The following is a 25,018-nucleotide window of genomic DNA, read 5'->3' on the forward strand; positions in this document are numbered from 1 at the left end:
TTATAATTTCTTTTACGCACCGAACAAGCTCACACTGAATGGCTCAGAAGATACAAATTTAACTATTTATTGCCAAACCACATCCTATGTTTGCACTTGGGTTGGTGCCAATGCCATCTTAGTAATTACATTATATTAGGTCATCAGCGATATAATGAGCAAGTGAGGAAATGTAACAACCCTATGAGGGAAAATAACATCTCTACACCTCTCATTGTAGGTGTCCATACACATCAGATGTTCCCATATTGGGTGGGATTGACCAACCAGCTAATGTGTATGGGGGTGTATTGACTCTTCCACGACTGAAAGAGTCAGGTATGTTGAGTTTCAATATGCTCAATCCTTCACGATTGACTTTGAGAAGAGACTTGGACTTGCCAAAATCCAACGCATCTAACTTTCCTTTCCCTCAACATTTACTGTCCGAGGATAGTTGGCACAACCAAACATCTGGTGATCTCCTTGTGTTATCTTCAGGCCTCTTCCAGCCTCCAGCTGATGTCATGTGGTCCATGGTGACCTGTGATTGGGTCAGAGGCCTGCATGGGGCAGTCCAAGAGCACATGACCTCAGCTGGAGACTGGAAGAGGCCTGAAGAAGATGCCCAAGAAAGGTAAGGCAAAGTGAGTATAAGTGTTTGTTATCTAATCGCACATCCCTTGGGCCTCCACTTATTATACTCTGGGGTCTGACCCCAGAGTATAATACTATTTTGTGGGTGACAAACCCCAAAAGTTTTGAGTTTCCAACTTTTAGGTTGCATACGGTTCTAAATGTTTCGTTTCATTCACCTCTCGTCCCCATCGGTAAAATGCATGCATAAAGAATATTTGACAATCATATTGTACAGTATATAGATTAAAAGGGGAATATTGGGACTATAATATTGATCGGGGGCAACACAGTGGCTCAGTGGTTAGCACTGCAGCCTTGCAGCGCTGGAGTCCTGGGCTCAAATCCCGCCAGGGTCAACATCTGCAATGAGTTTGTATGTTCTCCCCGTGTTTGCATGGATTTCCTCCCATTCTACAAAGGCATACTGATAGGACAAAAAAAAGTACAATCTATAAAAAATAATATTGATCACCTGTCCTTAGGCTAGGTCCTCACTATCACACAAGTGGAAGCCAATACTCAGAAACCCAACAAATCTGCAAACTGAAGGGGCTGTTGGAAGTGGCTTCTCTACTACTTACCAAGTGCAACGCCATACATTGTATGGTGGCTGTGCCTGGTATTGCAACTCAACCCATTCATTTCAAAGGGACTGAACTACAGCATGGCCATGTGACCAATGGACATGATGAAGAGGAAGTGGAGCTCATCCTAGCACCTGGTCAGCAGAGGTCCTGGGTGTAGGACTTTAGCAATCTACTACTGATAGTCTCTCCTAAGTATGGGTCAACGATATCATAGCCCCGGATAACTCCTTTAAGAAACGGAGTTGTCCTATCTGTGCATCAAGGACTTATTAATCGGTCATGTTGCTTCTGTAAGGTATGGCAGAAGGATCTGAGGGTACTTGAGTACCTCACCGGTGTTTGAGTCAATAGTGGTAAGTGTGTACATAGGCAGCTTTTATGTGTAGTGCTCGAGGCTTACTAAGGTTTAGCTAGGTGGTTAGGAATGGCGATATACTTTAGACATTAGGAAGATTGCACGGATTTCCAAAAGACTGATATCCGTGGACGTTTTACTTGCATGGGGCTAGATATGAGACACAGCGTAGGTATGGGGCACCATTATGTCTACAGTCAACAAACCACAGTACTGTGCAAAAATGTCAGGCAGGTGTGGAAGTAATGCTGCCGAGTAAGAAGGCTTCCAGAAACAGAAGAGTTAATGGAAAATGAAAGTCAATATCTGGTCTGACCTTTGCCCTTTGCCTTTCCATCAATTCTTCTTGGTACTTGCAGACAGGTTTTGAAGGATCTGGCAGGGAGGTTGTTCCCGCCATCTTGGAGAACTAAGCCCAGATCTTCTGTGGATATTGGCTTGTACCAATCCGTCTGTCTCATCATGTTTTCCCAGACAGACTGGATGATGATGACATCACTTCCAGGATTCCTTATTTTCAGTTATTAACTATTAACACTCCAATTTCTGAAATCCTTTTACTTTGTAGCACTACTTCTGCTACCTGCCTATAAGTTTTGCTCTGCACTGTAGCTGAAAGTTTTATGAGTGAGCAGTCCTATAACTACAGCGCACTCCACCTTTCTACTGGTTTCCAATAAAAAGTTTCTAATCTTTACTCACACTTTACCCAGATCACTTTCACAAACTTTCCTGCACATACCGCAATACCGTCACTGCCCACCTCAATACCTCTTCATGCAAGTCAAGTGCAACGTCAAATGCAACTTTTATTACCTGTACTGTATGTTACTCTAGGAAAGGGTCTCATTTTAGAAATGGTTACTTCTGACCCATTGAAGAGCATGGAATAAATCCAGCTGACAAATCACGAAGTCGCCACACAGGCAAAAAAAAAATTATTAGTTCGGAGTTTAAATAGAGCAAAATAGCATTGATTGTTATGGAAATTGTGAGAAGGTGACAGGCAGAGTGCTGGAGTCCCAGGTTTCTGACCTATGCATGGTCCAGGGTAGGTCTTGGTAGGCCTCAGCCCCAGGTGTGGGTCCTAGGCACATTACTAGGCCATAAAAGGCAGCAGAGCCTGCACTTCAGGGCAGATCCTGGGAGTGAGAGGAGGCATCTGGGTCTGTCCTGGGTCTGGGTGAGACCGTACTGTGCTATTTTGTTTGTTTGTGTGCTTGATAGTAAGCCACAAGTATAGTTAGCATTATACGGTTTAGTTAGTGCTCGGACGAGCAGGGTTTTGTTTGACGTTTTTGCCTGAAGCTAAGGCTATATTTTATTTTGCTTATTCTGTTCCTGAAGTGAAGATTTATTTATTTTGCCGTTTTTTTTCCCCAAATAAACCTCTTTTCACCAGACATGTGTATCCCTGTCTCTGGTTGGGTCCTCACCATTGCTGCTACCGAGCTACCGTCCCCGCAAAATGTATAGACTGTCATGACGTTTCCCATCCCCTGGTTGAACTTGATAGACATATGTCTGTTTTCAACCATATTAAGTAACTATGTATAATGCTGCCCAGTCCAATACCTGATCCCAATGGAATGAAGTGAAAGTTGTCTAAGATGACATCACTTCAAGAACAAATCTCCAGACTGATGATTATTTTTGATATTTTTTAAGAAGTTGGAATCATTACCATGAAAACGCATTTCTAAAGAGTCTCGACCTCATCAGATGTGACACAATAGGTATAGCTTTCAAGGTAAAGATCCGTCATATGGTTGGCAGGTCTGGATTGTGTTTGTGTCTTGTTAACCGCAAGGTCTACAAACAATGACTGGTTGATATAGAGGAGGCCACTGCAAGGTCCTCAATTGATGGGTAAGTAAATGGAATAGTAGACAAAGGTACACACGCCTTCTGTCCTCTAGTTTACCTGCGGATGTCATCTATACATATTTGTCACGTGTGTTTATATGGAGGTCAAACACGGACTGATTCAATGGCCAATTCTGTAAGCTTCAGAGCTGAAATTATCCAGCACACCTACGGCAGACATTGAAGTGAACAGAGGGGTGGCCAAGCATACGTACCACCAATTCATTCGCACGGGACACTTAAGGGTACCCCATGATTACTTGTTTTTGTGATCACTGAGGTCCCAGTTGTCCAACCCCTACTTCTCAATGAGCCTTTGTTGATGAATTTTTGCTGGGGGATTTCAGCTCTGAAGTCTACAGACTAGTGAATGCATCTCTATGGTATAATATAGGCTGTAACTTGTGATCGGTACAAGATACATAATCTAACATACCCTTAGCAATAGGTCAAGTGTCTTGTATTGTGTGGATACACGCAGTGGCGTAACTACCGGTGTAGCAGCGTTAGCAGCTGCCACAGGGCCCAGGACATTAAGCACCTGGTGTCAGTCACTGATTGGATAGGGAAGTGTCAGTCACTACCGTTGCGTTTTTTTTTTTTTTCTGAAAAGACCCCAGAGTATAATAATTGTTCATGGGTGTCCACAATGGGGCATAATACTGTGTGCAGGGGCCATTATGGGGCATAATACTGTGTGCAGGGGCCATTATCGGGCATAATATTGTGTGCAGGGGCCACTATGGGGCATAATACTGTGTGCAGAGGTCACTATGGGGCATAATACTGTGTACAGGGGCCACTATGGGGCATAATACTGTGTGCAGGGGCCACTATGGAGCATAATACTGTGTGCGGGGGCCACTATGGGGCACAATACTGTGTGCAGGGGCCATTATCGGGCATAATATTGTGTGCAGGGGCCACTATGGGGCATAATACTGTGTGCAGAGGTCACTATGGGGCATAATACTGTGTACAGGGGCCACTATGGGGCATAATACTGTGTGCAGGGGCCACTATGGAGCATAATACTGTGTGCGGGGGCCACTATGGGGCACAATACTGTGTGCAGGGGCCACTATAGGATATAATACTGTGTACAGGGGCCACTATGGGGCATAATACTGTGTGCAGGGGCCACTATGGAGCATAATACTGTGTGCAGGGGCCACTATGGAGCATAATACTGTGTGCAGGGGCCACTATGGAGCATAATACTGTGTGCAGGGGCCACTATGGGGCATAATAGAGCATGCAGGAATGTGGGGGGCAGGGAGGGGAGGGGGATCGGTCGGGGACTTCGGCGTCGGTCTGTGGGTGGGGGGGCATGTCAAAAGCTCGCCACGGGGCCCCAACATTCTTAGTTATGCCACTGGATACAGGATAGTTGTGGGAAACCCCTGTAAGGATATGTCCATTGACAAGCTTGTAAATGGTTTCCAGTACTGTGAAGCAGAATTGTGAATTCAGCTCTGGACTATGGGTAACGTAATGTATTTAGGTTATGGCTTATTCATACATCAGCATTCTTTGTACATGTGATGTCCATTCATTTTAATGGGTGCATATATTTTGGTCCATATTGCGGACCACAGAGCTCCATTAAAGTGTATGAATTCTCGAAAATCATGGACACACACCCTGGGACATAAAAAATAGGAAATTTAAAAAAAAATTGATGCCTTCACAGACCTAAAAAGAAGAATCATCCAATCACAGCACAAGACAGAATCACGTGCTGTCCATGACATCAAACATCCGTAAAAAGCCCTTACTTAACACTTCTGGACCCCAATGCAAAATCTGTAACAGGGCCCTGAACCTACCATGTGCTATTTATAATACGGGTGTCCACTCAGGCGCCGGGGCCCGGATGCGACTCCTATTGCTGCACCAACTACAGTTACCCCAGACTGTCACACATTAACCCCTTATTTCCTGACCTGAATTTTAACAAATGCAATAGAAGCATCCCTGTAGGTGGGCATTCAGTTGTATCGCAGACTGCGCACCATGTCATTTACATACAATCTCCGATGGATGCCAAGAAAACAAAGGCAGGGATGTGTTGACAAGCCAAGGACAGAACACCAAGCAACTATAAAACGCCTTGATCTTGTATACAGATGTAGCAGAGCCAATTCTGCGTGACTCCTATCTTATGCAAAACCTTGGACGACAACACTAAAATTTGCGCCAAATGACAAACTCGTCCCTACATTGTTACATTGCGCAATTGCATTAATATAACAGTCATTAATAGGAAAACAATAATTTATTTCACATTATAGTCCGATGTCATTGACTGCTGGGAGTTGTGGTCGCTGGAGAACTACAAGTTCCAGAGGTTAAATTCCTATTAAATTATATTATATTTAGAAAATTCTGAAAAATAATAATAATTCACATTACATAACGATGACACCCTGAGGTCGATAGGATTGTAAGCATATATGGGAGCAAAAATACCAAAGACTATTACGTCCCATTAACCCCTTCAGTGCAAGCACCATATAGGTATACGATTTCTATAAAATACATTAGTCTGTAATAAAGCGAAACTTTAAAGGGCCATAAAAGCGAAGGCAGCGACTTATAAAAGTGCAGCTTACAAGAGAGGCCTCTACTGTAAATCACACTTATGTAAGGCAATGTTCTCGGAGAATCTCAGCACTGGATATGTGGGACATGAAGCAGGGGTCATTGGGGCTTGGGTTTTTTGTGTGTATGTGCACATTAGATAGGATTGACCAAACCTGATGACTCCAACGGGACTGGCTGACCACCTAAGGTTACACATTGTACCAAAGATTGCCATGTTACCCTACGACTCATTCACCCATATAATGCTAGGTTCACCCTAGGGTCGCTTCTCCATTGTTCAGGTCTATCAGCGGACTGCTAAAATATTGGTTACACTAGGATCCCGCTGGACCCCATCGACTACAATGGGGTCCGTCGTTTCAGTAGAGGAAAAAGTAAATTTTTGACGGACACTGTGATGGCGTCGACTCTGACGCAGATGTGAACATAGCCTAAGTGAATGGAGATGCGTCGTGACGGTGACTTCTAGTCCCAAAATAATCCAGCGGTGGTTTTTGTAAGTAGAAGTCGCAGTCACAGCTCCTTGGGTTCCTTTCTGCGTGTGTATGGGGGATTGCAATAGATAGATGTATGCCAAATGAGTGTTTGGGCAATAGGTGTACTACTTTGTTGAGAGTGGCGGACTGTCTATTGTACATGGGACCTCCCAACTCTTCACTGATTGCAAATGTAGACATGCTGGATTTCAATATGCCCAATCCTTTTGTTCTTGGAGACATATGAACACTAGACAACACTCCCTCCACCGTCCCTCATGCATGCTTGGCCGAGCCGAGTGTGCATGTGTATCAGATTGTAATGGCCAACATTACAATCAGTCTCGCCATATTATGCATGGCTGATATAAGGAGACAATAGCTTAGAACTAACTGCATAAATGGAATGAAGATAAACTGCAGGGTTACGATAAGTTGGACATGGACTTGTGTCATAAATGATATCAGGACAATATCCTAACAAAAAAATGAATGACTAGCAATATAACATACATCAATATATACTGCAATAGGATAGTAATACAAATAAATGACACGATAAAGGGCACAAATAAAGCCACCCATAGATGCACTAATACAACAAACCAATGCAAATAATATATTTGCACACACGCTGATAATCCACCTATGTCCATAGATATCTATGTATGTACGTATGATAATGGCGTCCTAGATATACAGCTGCTATACAATAACCTTGCAATACAGTTGGCCTGTATATAGCCATACATTGCTGACTGATATCACGGCTGTTGTACTTGTAGACATTTGCCCATAGATCTCCGTGCGATTACGACATTGATATAGAAGTCAGTGGGGACATAAATGTAGCCACGAGGCCCTACAGCCCCCTACCCTATATATAAGTATATATCAGCCGTATGTATTTAAAGTGGTAGCGATGAATTATCCAAAATAAGATCTTACCTGTTTGTTTCTACAAGCCCCCGTGCCTTAAAAATTCAGACCTCGGTCTCCTTGAGCAATCCCAGTGCAGGCGTGTCTGTAATAGCCGTCTCCGGAGCTGTCAGCTCGATGTGACTCAGGTTTACCTGTGCGAGCCCTGACTGAAGATGTCTCTACAGAAAGCAGCCAAGCCCAGGTCTGAAGCCTGGGAGGAGTCGCATGGCTGTGCCCTTTAGGGAACCAAACAGGTTTGTCCTACAAATTCCTCCGTCCTCATCTTTCTCTTTTTCTAAGTGGGCATAGCTGCCACATTCTTCACATTCTCACATAAGGCGTCATCGCCGACCCAGTATCCTGGAAACAGACACCTAGCATTTTATTAGTCACTGACCATCCATGGTCAGGTTGAAGTATTTTAACACTGAACTCTTCGCATGTTGACACCTATAGATTTTTTCCACCGCAAACCAGTTTAACAGCTTTGAGGAACGCAACACAAACTTGGGTAACGTGGAATAATTCATGCTGTGAGCGTATTGTGACAACAAGGGTGACAACAATATAAAACGCTTTTATCTCAGACACTGAATGTCACATGGAGGCGCCATGTTTATTACCTACAAGTACTGCAAGACTGAATGAACTACGAGAAGGTGTTTGTTATGGTTGTAGGCCTCAACCAGTCTCAAGTTGGAGTTGTAGACGTAATCAGGTCCATTTTGGTTGGAGTCGGGCAAAAACAATTACTGACTCCGATCCCAGCTTCTGACTGACCATAGCTGTGAAGGAGTTGGAGTCGGATCTGGAGTCAGAGTTGGGCTGTGGAAATATACAGGAGCCTGAATCAGAGTTGGTGGTTTGGCCTACCAATTCCATATCTTAAGATCCCAGTTCTTCCATATAGCATGGCTGCAGATGTGGGCGTCTAAGGCTCCATGGACATGACTGGTTTCTTCTTATGCGCTGTTATTACGGATCCATAATAAATAGCATATGGACCCATTATTTCTATGGCCTAATGTGCACATCCATAGTTTTTAAGGATCTGTGTGGATGCAGTAGGACAGAGCTGCACCACATGGACTATGTCCTATTTCTAGCCGTGTTTGCAGCTTGGTCTGTCTATTCTATTGAGGTCCATGGAAAGAACAGATGGCACATGGATGCCACCTATGTGCGTTGTGTCCTGTTTTCCAGCAATGCGCACACAACTATGGTTGGGTGCCTGGGGCCTAAGGGTTCACACAAATCACATCAGAAATATCCAAAGTATATTTGCAGTGGAATCCATGGCAAGAATAGAAGCATTGAATATGGTTCAGTAGTTTGCATTGTCAGGGACCTGCACAAATATATAGCATCATTCAACGCCATCTGCCAACGTTTGACTACATTTTTGGCGATAAAACTGCAGCAACAAAGGACATGCTTTTTCCCCCCTTTAGATCCCCATATCGTAAAAGCGTTGTCCTGGCCAAAATGCATATTTCATACTGATGCCCTATTCATAGTGTCTGATCTGTGGGGTGGGGAGGGTCAGACACTCATATCTAGCGCCATTCCTAGAACTTGAATAGGACGCTCCCCATCTACTGCTGCCGGCGCTTTTCAGCGCACTGTCGGCTTTCACGATCTGTGCTTCGGGTGAAGAGCTATCGGTACAGAAGCATCTATAGCGCTGTACAGTGTAAGCGGGGAGGAACGCCCCCTTCCCCTCCTGATAATACTCGTCTATGGACGAGCACTGTGAGCAGAGGGAGTTTTGACAGTGAACGCCCTTCTGACGGTGAAGAGCTACGGTACCGGCACCGATAGCTCTTCACCCGGGGCACAAATCGTGAAAGCCGCTGAATTCAGCACACTGTTGGCTTTCTAGCGATATAGAAAACCGCCTGTGCCCCAAACCATGAAAGGTCCTCTTTAACCCCATAATATGAGCAGATGAGCACCCTCCAATATCTATCCTGTAATAATTTTCTTTATTTTGCCTCCCTTCATCATCGCTAGTCAAGACAATAAAATGACCCCGCATGGAAAAAATAAAAACATTTTCTAATCAAAATCTAAAATTCTCAATAAAAAAGGGCACAATGCAGAGTGTCATTTAGATTATTTTTTTTTACATATTTTAATTTTACTTCATTTAGGAATATTATATTCAATATGAACATCGACAGTTAAAAATTACTAACAAAAAAACTGCATAGAGAACATGTGCTTAAATTAAATGGAAAAACTGATATTCGGCCGATAGTAATTTTTTCCCTTTACGCTCTGCATTAAGGAAATTTTTGCCTTTATTTTCACACCTAGTTTCCCTAGATAGTCATAAAAATGGCAAAAATACAGATGTCATCCAGAACATGTGGAGTCCATGTTGGGTCCCCTTCAGCTTCGGTTATTCCTTCAGTTATTTGCAGAAAATATTTTACATCAACGCTGCCCACGGTGTCGTCTTCCACCTAACTTGCCCTCCGCAGATGTGGGTAACTTTGGACGGTCTTCTCTATGGCTTTGTCAAGGCTGACCAGTGGCTTGTAGCCCATGTCTTTTTTGGCCCGCTCACAGCTGTAATAGTGGAAGGTCCCGGCCAAGGCGACTCTCATGGGTGTAAAAGTCGGCTTAATTGTGATAATTGGACTTATGATGAACACCAAAAAGGAGAGGAACAGAGCCAGGTAGTAAGCCAACCAGAAGGGAATCTTGTACTTGGGCGCGTCATAATTCAGGCCAACCAAGACCCGGGAAATGAAGGTCCAGAAGGGAATGGGTTCGTCATTTGTTATGTGGTATGCCTAAGAGTAGAGAATATAGACAAGTCAAACACATATACAGCCCCACAGTTTAGGGGCACAGAACCGCTTAACAATGGAGGAAGCCTACTAAATATATTTGGTACAACCTCTATATTCTGGCTCAGATTTGCAGACAACTTTTGATTGCCTTCCCCATTTTAAGAATCTATGATCACGTGGTACAGCAGCAACCCAGTCCCATTCAAGTGAATAACACTACCAAGCACAGCCCATACACAATGTAGGATGCTGTGCTTGGTGCTAAGTGAAGAGGCCACATCCAAACACGGAGGCTTCTTAAACCAGCTGATCTGTGGTGGTCCTGGGTGCTAGACTCTCCCCGATCATATACGGATGACCTATCCCAAACACAGATTATCAATATGTACGTCCCGGAAAAACTCCTTTAATGAAGAATTAGGCTTTCCAGCATCTGTACATTCTGTATGCCCCACACAAGAAACTTTAGCTTCAAGAATCAACAAAAAGTATACCTTTCCACAAAGAGGAGAGTCCTTCTGTAGGTATTCAGCTGCCAGGATATGACCATGCACTACATTCTCCACATACGTGAAATCCACCAAATTCTGACCATTTCTAAAAGGAACAGGCAAAAATATAAAAAGTAGAAGATTTAGCTTGTAAAGGATCCTAAACACACAGAAATATGACATCAAGGAGCCTCATTTTTAACAAAAAGATCTAAAAACTGACCTTGTCCATATCCGCCAATCAGAGAGCAGCTTTTATTTTTCCAGACCAGTTTTAGGAATGAAAGCCGAGCTCTGATTGGTCACATGTAATACATGAGCAGGACAGGATAATGATAGAAGCCGGCACAGACATCACTACTTACCCGATCATGATTTTCATCTTGCCACTTTTTGCTGTGTCCACCATTATAGGAACAAGCTGCGGGTCTCTTGGGCCAAAAATGCCATGAGGACGTATAGCCACTGTCAGGAAGTTATTTGCGGGGTCATTTGATCCCAAAACCTCCTGTAACAGATTATACAAATACAGTTATGGGTTAGATCAACAAATGGTAGACAATGGAGTTGTATGCCCCTTTCCCCCCCTAACTCTTTGTGGTAGGCTCACTTCAGCAGGCTGGGTCTATATGGCGACAAGAGCGGGTTCACATCTGCGTCCGCTCTCCACTTTAACCAAGCCGGTGGGGACAGGGGACGGAAACCCAGCAGTCAGTTTTCAAACCCATTCACTTGAATGGGTTTGCAAAATGACCGCCCGTGTGCGTCTTCTGCCTCTCTGCAGCGAAACCAGTTTTTCTTTAACCGGACACAAAGTCCTGCATGTCCGACTTTGTGTCCGGTTAAAAAAAAACAAAAAAATGTTTAGCTGCGAACGGGCAGAAGACGCTCACTGGCAGTCACTTTGCAAACCCATTCAAGTGAATGGATTTGAAAACTGACTGTAGGGTTTCCATCTCCTGTCCAGTTTCTCGGGGCAGAAGACGAAATCCGCCGGATTGTTTAAAGCGGAGACTGGGCGCAGGTTTGACCCCACCCTAAGTGTGATTTGTCTCTGACTTGCTGTTATGTGACAATGTGATTTGGCAGTAAAGATGCAACCAAACCGCAGGTACACACATGCAGCCATAGGGGGCAATAACGTTGACCGTTATTAGATGTGTCGTTCCATGTGGCATAGAGTTTGTCATATTGCATGTGTGGCCCTAGTTCATGTGAATGGGGAGCCCGTGACCCTGTGCACATGTTAATGTCGGCAACCTAGTCCATTGCATTATCGCAATGCACATTAGCCTCAATGAATGGCGTTAAAACCTCATACAGACTCACAGCAGCTCAACCAGCATGTCCGTGACACAAAGCCAAGTGTCAGCGTTGGATTCGTGCTGTGTGATCTTGTGTTACAATACAATGTGTAAATCCAACGTGTCAAAATACCCTTAAGTGTCTGTAAGTAATTATTTAATGGGATTACAAGAGATAGTGCCATTCTTGTCTACAGGCTGTGCCCGGTACTGCAGTGTAGCTCTATTCACTGGAAGTCTTGTGCACAGCACCGCGAATGATGGAGAGGCAAAGCAGAGACTGCGACACTGCCCCATACAGGGTCAAAATAGCACGGGGTTAACGGTGGTACTGTGCAGAGGGAAAAAAATATCTGAAGGGGGCGCTCTTAGGTGGAGGTAACAGCCAACATCTTCATCCATATATCAATAGTATAGCGTTCTTTTACCTTTTCTTGCAGGATCTTGGTCTCTGTATAATAGTCTATGGGGTTCTGGGCATACGGAAGGTCCTCGCTGCCATTCTTGATGTCTTTGCCTTCGAATACCACGCTGGCACTGCTGGTCAACACCAGTTTCTACAGATAACAGAAAAGACTGGTCAGTGGCCATAAATTCAACAGCATTGAAATTTCTTTATTTTTAGCATTCAGAAAAGTTTTGATAGGACATGTTTAATGGGTCTACACACATCAGAGGTCACCTTTTTAAGGAAAACGTCATCTCATAACTCAGGATTTGCCACTACGAACACTGGTGTGTGCCCAACCTCCAGGATAACCTAAGGCCGAAGAGGCTGAAGGACCCCATCTAAGTTTTCCCTGGCTGTACATTGAGTTGAGGGCGCCACTATAGTGAAGGTGATGCAATATTAAGTCAGTGCTGCAGCTTCTATATTCTCAGGATTGATGGGAGATCCCAGATTCTGGACTCCACCAATACTAAAAAGATGGCGTATGCCAGTAATAGGTCATTACCTAATAAGCTGGGAGTATTCCTTTTCTGGACAAGTTATATAGATAACCTACCCTCAGCATAGATCATCCATATCAGATCGGCAGGTCTCAGACACCAGCTGATAGATGTAGAACAAAGCCGGATGCAGATCTGTCCTACGTTTCGTGATCGTGCAGAGTTACTGCAGCTCAACTCCTATATAAGTGAATGGAGACTGAGCTGCAGTAACTCAGCACGGTCTCTACATTAGGAACAGCCGATCAGTGGGGATCCTTGTTCAGGCCCCCCGCCGATCTAATATGGTTGACTTATCCTAAGGATAGCGGCACTGGAAATGCACAAAACCTACTAAAAAAAACCCCAGCAAGAGCTAAGGAGTTTATACATGTCGCTTATATACATGTCCACATTCACATATCGTAACATATTCTTGTTCTTGTATTCACCATTCTGCCCCAGAGGATATTAGGGAATCATTGTGCTCCTTATTATACACACACAGGGTAACCTCTGAATTAGTCTTCTATTGTGTCGTAAGAGGGACACCCAGTGACGGCCATAGCCCTGCGTGCAGGAACATGTCATGTACGAGATATGTGAACACTATGGCGCTGTCCCTGATACTAGTGCAGTGAAACAAAACCCAAATCCAGGGCTATTAATCACCCGCCTGTCTATTCATTGGTACACACAATAGATCAGTAAGTGATTTCCAGTGTCACAGTAGGCAGATAATCTCCATTTAGTAGTGACTTACAACACACGGCCCTGCCTTCTGCCCTTAATCATCCCCCACACCTCTACATGTCACATCAGCCGGGAACTCCCAGCAGCCTCCACCCAGAGAAGGCAAAAAACTACTGGGTGACATTTCAACATCCATTGAGCCAGAAATATATACGGTATTATTTATCTATACATACATATAGTGTGCCTTACTAGCAAACTCAGCTCTGCTACATGTAATCTATGTAAGTTACCAAGAGAGTCTCTCACTCTGGAGGACTTGTCCTGTCCTGGGTGACACAGATGACCTACTGATTTGAATGGGTGCTGTGTAATGCTTCGTTCTCCCCAGCAGTGGCGCTGCAAGCAAACGGACATGCACTTACAGCCTGGTTTCTCCAATTATTACAGCTGATCAGTGGGCGTCGTAGATGGGGCGGGGGGATACTCTATGGTATAGGGAATCTTCTAATAATGCAAAGTGAAGAACCCTGTAACACTGGTTTTTAAGGTAAATTAATGGGGTTTTCCAGGACTTTTTAAAAGGATAGGTCAGCAAGTGAAGATTCGACATCCAGGACCCCATCGATCTGCTGTTTGAAGCAACAGTGGCACTCCCCGAGTCCTGTTCATCGGTCACCTGGCCTGTTCACAGCTCAGTCCCATTCATGTGAATGGGCTGAGCTGTGATACCAAGCAAAACCACTATATAAACGTACGTGCTTGGTAATGGCTGAAGCGACTGCAGCATCCATCTGAAAGGGGTTGGACCCCCTGTTGCTCTTCAATTGGTATCCTATTCTAAGTATAGGTCATCGATTATTTAGCATGGAAAACACCTTTAACTGAATGCCCAGAGAAGCGAACAGTGAATCATATATATGTACTGTGGAAATATGGAACCATTTAAGAATAGATCATCACTATGAAACATGCGTAAAAGGGCCAGAAAAACCCTTTAAGACATACATATTATACAAATGTATAAATAGCAATTCCCTAAATGTGCCAGTGATTCTGCCATTAGATGCTGCAGCAGCAATAACATTATAAAAAACTTGGAAATTTTACAGGATGTCATGCAAATCTGTCAGTAGAGAAATGATGTGTTACCGCAACGTACCACTGAGGAACATGTACGGTAAGTGCTACTTATGCAATTTCCATGAATAATTGAATAGCTGGAGGACACGCGGAGCTTTTGCATAACTGGAGCTAAAAAGAAACCTACTCATGATGTGATATGAAAGGAAACCTTGCCCATGTAAGTCTATATATAACCATTGCACGCCTGGCACGTCGCCATCCATCATACTGGGTGCGACATGAACTAGATCAATGACCGGACGACTCACAGATATAAGACTGGCGTGAGTTTTAGTAAATCAATCACCCCGATACTCACGAACCCTGAGAGAATGTGATCGGCGACGAATTGGGCTTGAGGTACTTAAATATCATTCCTCTACGCCAGTTTTCTAGCATAGAGGGAATGAAAAATTCCCCCCATTGTGTAGCAAGAGCGTTTCGTACAAAGGGAACTACACAAATAAAGTTTTTGGCAAATGCTACATCTGTATATAATACAGGAAACAAAAGAGTAACATATCTCACCTCTGTCCAGGTATTGGCACTCTACAGCACAGATTCAATCTGCCCACTAAGAAGGATAAGGGGTTAATATGATATAGACTGGGGCTGCTGTAATCGGATAATGGGTCCCCATTGGAGGGAACCAGGTCATGCGACACACTTGTGCTGTTCAACATTTCTCTCGGACTGGAGGCTATGCTACAAGAGGATAGATCTACTGATCAAGGCTTTTCTCCGTCAGCCATTCTCCTCCTCCTCTTACATGAGACCACCACAAAATGGCTGAGGAACATGCGCGGTCAGCTGTTCTGTTGGCCATTTTGTGGTGGTCTCTTGTAAGAAGAGGAAGAGAATGGCTGACAGAGCAGAAAAAAAGGTGGCGCTGTATGGATGACAACGCTGTGCTCAGAGCATGGAGGGAGCGCCCCCTGTGCATTCTGAGCTCAATTAGCCTAAAGAAGAAAAGAAGAGAAATTCAAAAATGGCGCTGGGGTCCTTCAAGATAAAGATAAGAGATGAATAGCCTTTATAAAGTATATTCCTAGGTACTTTTAGTTTAAAAAGCGTTTTTTATTGATAGAACCCCTTTAAGGCCTCATGCACATGAATGAATGATGGCGGCCTCCGTTGCTCTTATCCTGCTCTATGACATGGGAATGTGAACAGAAAACCCCGCTGAAGTCAATGGGGGAACGGAAAGGACTCGGATGTCATGCAAGTACATTTCACTATAACATTGAGGGAGCAATGAGGTATATTTCACTTGAGTACGGCAGGCGCCGCTTCCTCCTTTGTTATCTCCTATTTGGGGGTTGAGGAAGTAAATCATCTAGTATTCAGAAGGGAGGTGACCTATATGGGGAGCGGCTGAGAACAATGCATCCAAGGCACCTTCTATACGTGAAATGTATGTGGGGACTGTGTCCTGCTGCATTCCCATTGTAAGAATAGGCAGGGGACCATTTTATGTGTCCCACTACCCCTTAGCAGATGTGGCTATTACATGATATTATGGGAAGGACTCCACTAACTGCTATACTAGAACATTACAATATAAGCAGTTTTATTTATACAGGAAAAAGTACTTCATTGTTCATCAAAGTCAGCAAAGAGCATATAGAGAAACTGAGCAAAGCAACAGCCGCTCCTGTATCGCCCCCATAACCAGATATTTTGCAAAGTAAGAGATGTTTTAGTTCAATTTCCCTAAGACAAAACCAAAGTGAAAGGTGGGACAACATAAGAAACGATAAGGGAAGACTCTACCTTACAGGCTGGGACATGACCGGATGCAATGATGACACAATACGTGGATTATATTCACTATATGTAATGTAATGATATATAAATAGTAGAGATATTACACGTCGCATTTGGAATGCTACATGACTGTCATGTCAGGTATGTACGGAGGCCATGATGGGAACCTGTCTGTTATGTAAGCAGTGAAACTTGTCTCATTACAAGAAAGTGCTTGTTTATTCCTTGTGTTATTATGGTAACGGGAACAGAAGATGATGGGACAAAACTAAGTTATACTCAGTGGTGTTGCTGTATACATGTCTAGAACACATAAGGGTCCAATGGTGACAAAAGTTCATGACCCATCAAAGGTGAAAACCCTTCCTTGTTAGATCTCGTAACTAGAGTTCCTTACTGCGGTACCAAAGTGAAGGGTTGGGGGTCAAGGAGGAGAGGGGAGATTTCTGCAAAATATTACATCTGTACATTCAAGTATCTTTTCAAGAATTAAAAATATAGTAATTTATATTATATGCCATTTATCAGACAGCACAACAGGGAGAACATGCTAGTTAATAATGTCCTGTGATTCCAGCAGCCTCAGCGCTGCATGAAGGAGTGTGAGGAGCGAAAATAATATGGTGAGGGAACACGCGTGTAGAATCAATGACTGTGGTGCGGCGCCGCTGTATCTGGAACACTGTTTATACTGTATATTGTCTGAGGTATATAGATTGGGAGAATTTCATGCCCTGAACTACCGACTCATTCCCCTTTACAGGCACACTATGATGAAAAAGTCGCAATTTATCAGTTACGCCATAAATCTGGGGTAGATGATGCCGGAAATTCATTGCTCGGTGGAGGGTGAGCCTCATTTATTAGGAAGAGTGTGCCTTGTCATATTGCACAACCTTTGCACTGGTGATGGGGCAATGATAATGCGAGGCTTCATAAATCTATCTCATTGCGTCTAGAGATGAGCGAGTAGCATTCGATCAAATACTACGGTATCCGAAATATTCATACTCGATCGAATACTACTAGCTATTCGCAGTAAATATTTGATTCAGAACCAGCATTGATTGGCCGAATGCTATACAGTGTATAGCATTCGGCCAATCAACGCTGGTTCTGCAGCAGGCTCGTCCTTGCTAGTCAGGAGTGCTGGCAGCTTGCTGTTACGAGGGAGCTTACTTTTTCTCATAGGTATGCATTGACCAGCGTTGATTGGCCAGTATACAGCATTCGGCCAATCAACGCTGGTCCTGCCGGAGGCTCGTTTGTGAGGAGACGGAGTCTAGGTCTCATCTTAGACTCCGCCTCCTCACAGATGAGCCTCCGGCAGAACCAGCGTTGATTGGCTGAATGCTGTACACTGGCCAATCAATGCTGGTCAATTCATTCCTATGAGAAAAAGTCAGTTCCCTCGTAACAGCAAGCTGCCAGCTCTCCCGACTAGCAAGGAAGAGCCTGCTGCAGAACCAGCTTTGATTTGCCGCAGGCTTGTCTTTGCTAGTTGGGAGAGCTGCCAGCCTGCGGTTACGAGGGAGATTACTTTTTATCAGCGCAACTGCAAGTTGTGCAGTTAAAACACACGGACTCCATAGACTATAAAGGGGTCCGTGCGCTTTAACTGCACAGCGCTCCTCCTCTTAAACACTCTCCTCCTGCTACTCGTGGACTTGGTGACTCTCTATTAGTCGAATAGTGGTTTCCCCTGAAACGAGCATTTTTTCCCATAGATTAGAATGGGATTCGATATTCGATCGAGTAGTCGAATACTGAAGCTCTACTCGAAATGAATATCGAATCTCGAATATTTCACTGTTCGCTCATCTCTAATTGTGTCCATTCTATATAACTGATAAAACAAGGAATAGGATATATACAAGCCTAGCACAAAAAGACACTTCTGTGAGCTGCAATGGCAGTCAACACCTTATTATTAAACCTCACAGGTTATGACAACACTTCCATGTGCCAATAACGTCTTGCAGTACAGAAGCTAAATCGCATTCCATTAAATCAGCCTGAGCTGCAATACTAAGCACAGCCCCTAGGAGGTGTACAGCACTGTGCTTGGTATTCAGTGACAAGGTGGCAACAGTCATCTGAACACTGCATTGGAGTTCCTGCATTGTCCAGGACAGTGACACTGAGCACTATATCTTAATAACATGATCTTCCTTCTATAGTCACCTGGACGCCGGCTTCTTTGCAGGCCTGAATGACTGTTCTTGTCCCAGTGTAGTTGACTTTGTAGAACAGCTCCTTGTTGTTACTGGAAGGGGCTGGTGAGGCGCAATGGAAGACGACATTCACACCTTGAAGGGCGGGCAGTAAATCCTGCAGGAATCATGAGGAGGACACAAGTTATAAAAATGAAATGAATGTATGTAAAATACACAGATCTGTGCAGCCTGCATATACTGTAGACCCTGTGTATGTACATTACTTACCGCTTTACTACACAGGTCACCAATGAAGAACTGCACTCTGTCGTTCTCAAAGCCCTGCCGGATGTCGAATACATTGACAGAGTATCCTTTATCTAACAGGCGCTCCACCATGTGCTGTCCAAGGAATCCAGACCCACCAATCACAGCACATTTCTTGCTGGCCTGAAACAGAGAGAAGGACTTAGAACAAATATCCTCCAAGACGCGGCTTCTGAGATATTGCAATGGCCTCTGTTTTCAAATCTATCATGGAGTCCTTAATAGTCACATAGGAAGAAACCATGACATGAGTATTTATGTACAGGGAATATACGGTGGGTCATGTCTGGGACTTCTGCTGCGATATTAGGAGGTCTGCGACCATAAAGGGGTGAAGGTTGTACTAAACTATATCCATCTTCCCCATGTGAATGAACAGAACAGCAGCGGCCAGGTGCAAGTCCCATCCAACCAAGTGGGGGGATCCCCAAGGATCAGACACTTCCCACTTATCTTGTATAAAGGTGATAAGTTACGATTCTGGGAGACTCCTTTAAAGGGAACCTGTCAGTTTGACTTACCCTCTACCCCAAACCACCATAAGTCCCTCACAGGGCATCACATGCCACCATAAATATCTCACAGTGGTTTCCTTATAATTCCCAAGAACTACAGCCATTCTCAGAAAAATAACTGGTATTCCTTATGCAGAATAGTAAGTCCCAAGTCTAATGGGTTGGGTGTGCCGAGGAGACTTCTTCCAATAGTTTTACACCCCCTTAACTTGAAGAACCTAAATTGCATAAGGAATAATAGGTATTGTTTTGAGGATGGCAGCAGAATTCAGGCATTAAAAGGATACCATAGGGTTAAAGACGACCTTTCATGTCCTTGGAAAGATGGACCAGCCTTATGGAGACAGGCAGAAAACCAGCGCTCACCCACAGTAGGATACAGAAGGCAATTTTATTTAGCACGACGCGTTGCGGGCATTGGAGCCCTTTCTCAAGTGCAAAAACAATAGTAAATATGGGGAAAAGCTGTTCCATGTAAAATCCTTTCCTCCATCTGGAGCAAAAAAAAAAAAGTCTCTTAAGAGCCAACACAGTTTCTTCACTGTAAGGACTGTAAATCTGTAGAATAGCCTACCCAGGCTAGGACTGACCGGTGAATCCTCTTGTGGGCCCCTGACAATTATTTCCCATTCTTCCAATGCAAAAACGTTGCCTGAGGCTCCCAACCCAACCCCTGACCAATGCATTTGCATTGGAAGAATAGGAAATAATTGTAAGTAACAATGTCAATTGATAATTGATCTAGCCACAGTATACAGCTTCCAGTCCATACACTATAGCGGTGGCGCCTGGAACTACAGTCTGGCTTCCATTCACTTGAATAGGGGTAGAGCTGCTTCTGGCCATACACCTAGTCTAGCATATAACTTCCTGTACGTGAAACAGCTGATCGGCACCGAGCCTGGTTGTCAGACCCCGACCAATCTGATACTGATGTCCTATATGCTGTAAATAGGCCATTAGTACCAATTATCTTCAGGTCCTGGGCAACCTTTTTAACCCCTAACCTCCAGTGCCATATTTTGATTTTCCCCATATTTACTATTGTTTTTGCACTTGAGAAAGGGCTCCAATGCCCGCAACGCGTCGTGCTAAATAAAATTGCCTTCTGTATCCTACTGTGGGTGAGCGCTGGTTTTCTGCCTGTCTCCATAAGGCTGGTCCATCCTTCCATTTGCTTTAACGTCTCTGACTGTCACTAGCTGCTGCCTTCCAGTATTGAAGGACTGTCATTAATTGTCCAGTGCCAAATTTTTGGGTACCAATAATATTCTGTACAATGTACTGGGAAGCTGGAAAAGAATTTACAATGGGGTGAATTGGAGATTTTTTTTTCCCCCAGTCACCGTATGGGAAAAATATTTGTATAAGGGTGCATTCACACTACGGATACGGTGACTGATTCTGAACGTTAAAACACGTTCAGAATCAGCGCGTATAAAGCAGATCCCATTCATTTCTATGGGAGCCGGCATACGAGCGCTCCCCATTGAAATGAATGGGCTGCTTTTTTCTCTACGAGCGCTCCCATTGAAGTGAATGGGAAGCGCTCACGTGTACGGCTCGCCGTGTGAAGGGGCCCGGCGCTCGGCTCAGTCCGAGCCGTACACGCCGGCACTTCCCATTCACTTCAATGGGAGCGCTCGTAGAGTAAAAAGCAGCCCATTCATTTCAATGGGGAGCGCTCATATGCCGGCTCCCATAGAAATGAATGGGATGTGCTTTATACACGCTGATTCTGAATGTGTTTTAATGTTCAGAATCAGTCACCGTATCCGTAGTGTGAATGCACCCTAAGTTTGTAGACTGGGCATTTTCCTACAGAGGGTTGCTTAATGTGTATGTGCTTCAATTTATTAATGTACTTTTCTAGAGAAAGAGGATTAAGTTGAATTTATTTGTTTTTTTTATCACTTTTTTTTATTGTAATTTTTAAACCCCTCGGGGGGGGGGGGGGGGTTTGATCCTTAAAACAATGCACACAACATCCACATAATAATAGGACAGATCCCTGTAAAAATGTCTTTAAAATTGGGACCCTCCTGTGCTTCCATATAAAAAAAGTTCCAGCGACCATCACAGTACTTACGGGTCGTATTCGTGTTGCCATTTCCGAGGTAATTTTCCTTCAGTCCACCTGAAACCAATAAGAAAGAAAGAAATATTAGTCCTATATAATGAATATATAACCCCATGTTAAAGGGGTTTGCTAGGACTAAAACACAGATGATCACTCATTAGGATAGATCAACTGATCAAAGTGGCAGCGGCGCTCCGGAGAACGCTGCTTCACAGGACATTTACCGTCATATTCATTGATTACTTGGCCTGTATACAGCTCAGTCCCATTCAAGTAAATGTGGCTGTACTGCAATATAAAACACTGCTGTCACTTTGAACTGGGGGTGTCAGGTGTGAGACCCCCAGCGATCTCCTATTGATGACTTATACTAAATATAGGTCATTAATATCTTTGTCTTGTAAAATACCTTTAGCACGAGGATAATTTACTGGGTAATTAATCCAAATGACAAATGGGGCGTTATACTGCGCATAGGGGACAACAAGGGGCATTATATGGTATATAGGGGTCCTGGCACTATTGTATTATTTCTTTTTACCTGTATTGGAGGCTTCTAATAGATCATACAATGCACATATGAACATAAATGTGGCCAGGTTTCACACAGCTATAATACTGGGGTAATCTCTTCTCTGTATGGCAGCAGTAAATCCTGTTATAATAACTTTTACGTAGGGGTCGACAACATAATTATTGCTGGCACATGAGTATCTCCCCCCCCCCCCGCCCTTTATTTTTCATGCACAACATACAAAAAAAAAGGTTGCCTACCCCGGCTATAGGGAATAATAAATTATATTCAAGCAACCAGTAAATTAAGAGGTTTTAGGTTAAGAGTGGACATAGGAGACTGCGGGAATGTCTTTGTGACACTTCAATAGCTTTTATAGCAGCACAGAGACCAACTTTCCTGACTACAGAGTCACATGACTAGTTATACTGCTTCTACAAAGGTCAATGACACGAACCTGTAGTTTGTTATAGAAAGGTCTATGGGACAAAAGACAAAGTATAACGTTACAGTACTGGGAACCTAGAAACGTGACAAAATTCTGAGATACACAGATATGAGGATAGATCGATAGATAGGAGAGATAGGAGAGAGAGAGAGAGAGAGAGATAGGAGAGAGAGAGGAGAGAGAGAGATAGGAGAGAGAGAGGAGAGAGAGAGATAGGAGAGAGAGAGAGATAGGAGAGAGAGAGAGAGATAGGAGAGAGAGAGAGATAGGAGAGAGAGAGAGATAGGAGAGAGAGAGAGATAGGAGAGAGAGACAGAGAGAGAGAGAGAGAGAGAGAGAGAGAGAGAGGAGAGAGAGACAGAGAGAGAGAGATAGGAAAGAGAGACAGAGAGAGAGAGAGAGATAGGAGAGAGATAGGAGAGAGAGAGAGATAGGAGAGAGAGACACAGAGAGAGAGAGAGAGATAGGAGAGAGAGATAGGAGAGAGAGAGAGATAGGAGAGAGAGATAGGAGAGAGAGAGAGATAGGAGAGAGAGAGAGATAGGAGAGAGAGAGAGACAGAGAGAGAGATAAGAGAGAGAGAGAGAGATGAGAGAGAGATGAGAGAGAGAGAGAGATAGGAGAGAGAGACATAGAGAGAGAGAGAGATAGGAGAGACAGAGAGAGAGAGAGATAGGAGAGAGAGAGAGAGATAGGAGAGAGATAGGAGAGAGATAGGAGAGAGAGAGAGAGAGAGATAGGAGAGAGAGAGAGAGAGAGGAGAGAGATAGATTGATAGATAGGAGATAGATTGATAGATAGATAGGACAAGAGGTACAAAGAGGATAGATACATAGATAGACAAAGTATAGATTAATAGTAAATAGATACACACGAGATACAGTATAGATAAATAGAAGATAGATATGATACATAGACAGACACAAAATAGAGTATAGATTAATAGCAGAAAGATAGATGATAGTCAAACGTGATATAAATACAGATAGATGGATAGCTGTGAGTTACACATAAAAGTATATATAAATACAAGATAAACAGAGATTAATACATGAAATAAACAGAGTATAGATAAATATTAGATAGAGAGACAGATTAGGGGGTGTTCATACTTGCACCCGTGTCCACCCACAGGGAAACTGCATAGAGGACAGCTTCCCGGCGGTCAGTCTTAAAACCCATTCATTCGAATAGGTTTTAAAAGCAAACCCCCAGTGTCCGTATCCAGCCTCTAGACAGGGAAACCATTTTTTTTTTGGCCAGACACAAAGTTAGACATGCAGGACTTTGTGTCCGCCCCCAAAAACAGTCTGCCCGCGGTGAGGCAGCATATGGACACCGGCGGTCAAATGAATGGGTTTTAAAACTGAGCGCTGGGAAGCCGTCCCCTATCCAGCTTGTCTGGGGAAAAGGATGGAGATGGGCACAAGTGTGAACGCCCCCTTAGATATGAAATAAATAGATATAGTTTAATAGTAAATAGAGCGATGATAGATATATAGAAGAGACATATAAACCACAGCTTTTCCACAACATGACGTCAGCCTATAGGGCTTTGGCCGCCATCAGTATCTGCAGCCTGTGGATTGTGAGCTGCACGGTTTAGTAATACAGTAGATGTCACTACTATTAATGAATGGAGTCACACTGCCATCTCTAATAAGAGGCAACCGCGACCCATGGGGACTAGAAATGGTGGCCGTGGCGCACTTAGGGTCACAGAGTGACGACATTCACTAATATTAGGGTATCCTGCTGATCTTTAGGCGCACGACCAAAGTTGCCGCATAGTCCTAGCCTAGGGTTATGTTCACATGGTGGACTTTTGAGCAATGAAAAATCCGATATTTATTTGCAGTGACATCAGAGGAATGTGAATGTCTGCTGCTGTGTGAGGGCTATTTCTATGAGGATTTTCTTGTTGCATGATACACCCTTCCATCTGCATAAACTGTGCACCCCAGGAGACGCTGCCCCCTTTTTCTAAGCATCTGGAACACATTTTATAACCGGCCCCTTTAAATCCTGCCACTCTGGTTACTGCGGCTCGTACCATGATGCCATCCCAGCAGGTGTGCCCAGCTCTTACCTGTCTCCTAGAAGCCGCTAGACGTAGCCCTCTCCACCTGCCGCTATGTGCAGATCACTCAGTCCAGCCCGTGTAACACACAGATAACATGCCTCACCATGGGCTGAGAATCAGCAGAGCACAGGCGCCTGCATCTCATTGGCTAGCCACACATAAAGTCAACCAATAGAAAGAGAAAGCAGCGTCTCCCATGGTAACCAGCTCGTAACGTCACTCATCCTGCGCCGGGAAATAGCGCTGCGTATCAAGCCTCGTTCTGATTCATGACATCTTCTTTCCTATTGGTTGAACCTGTGACGGGAACCCAATAGGAATGAGTTGCTCAATTTGCTGAGCTGTGATTGGTTG

At 43.9% G+C, this 25,018-nt stretch overlaps 2 protein-coding genes across 3 annotated transcripts in view; both read right to left on the reverse strand.

Moving 5' to 3' along the window:
* Positions 1-7,588, reverse strand: part of ZNF185 (zinc finger protein 185 with LIM domain) — a 78,116-nt gene extending 70,528 nt beyond the window's left edge. Inside the window, exon 1 of the mRNA XM_075260897.1 lies at positions 7,458-7,588. The gene's annotated coding sequence lies outside the window, so the exon portion shown is untranslated. The remainder of the gene's footprint in view (positions 1-7,457) is intronic.
* A 2,067-nt stretch (positions 7,589-9,655) lies between these two features.
* On the reverse strand, positions 9,656-24,809 carry NSDHL (NAD(P) dependent 3-beta-hydroxysteroid dehydrogenase NSDHL). Of its 2 annotated transcripts, XM_075260101.1 has the most exons (8): positions 24,671-24,809; positions 21,629-21,676; positions 18,986-19,147; positions 18,726-18,872; positions 12,455-12,583; positions 11,088-11,230; positions 10,726-10,828; positions 9,656-10,231 (listed from the first exon to the last, which is right to left on the reverse strand). In XM_075260101.1, exons 2-8 carry the CDS (start codon positions 21,647-21,649, stop codon positions 9,899-9,901), a joined length of 1,038 nt encoding a protein of 345 aa, XP_075116202.1. In that variant the 5' UTR covers positions 21,650-21,676; positions 24,671-24,809; the 3' UTR covers positions 9,656-9,898. The 2 variants fall into 2 exon arrangements, with proteins under 2 accessions (XP_075116202.1, XP_075116201.1); XM_075260100.1 differs by lacking the exon at positions 24,671-24,809 and having other exon boundaries at positions 21,629-21,690.
* Between the last annotated feature and the right edge of the window lie 209 nt (positions 24,810-25,018).

Source organism: Leptodactylus fuscus, chromosome 11, assembly GCF_031893055.1.
Source record: "Leptodactylus fuscus isolate aLepFus1 chromosome 11, aLepFus1.hap2, whole genome shotgun sequence".
NCBI lineage: Eukaryota > Metazoa > Chordata > Amphibia > Anura > Leptodactylidae > Leptodactylus > Leptodactylus fuscus.

Coding starts and splice junctions, on each gene's coding strand:
- NSDHL (XM_075260101.1), bottom strand. CDS start 21,649: ATGGCAACACGAATACGACCC. Junction 18,873..18,985: donor GTGACCTGTGTAGTAAAGCG/GTAAGTAATGTA, acceptor TGATTCCTGCAG/GATTTACTGCCCGCCCTTCA. Junction 12,584..18,725: donor GCAAAGAAGCCGGCGTCCAG/GTGACTATAGAA, acceptor TGTTATCTGTAG/AAACTGGTGTTGACCAGCAG.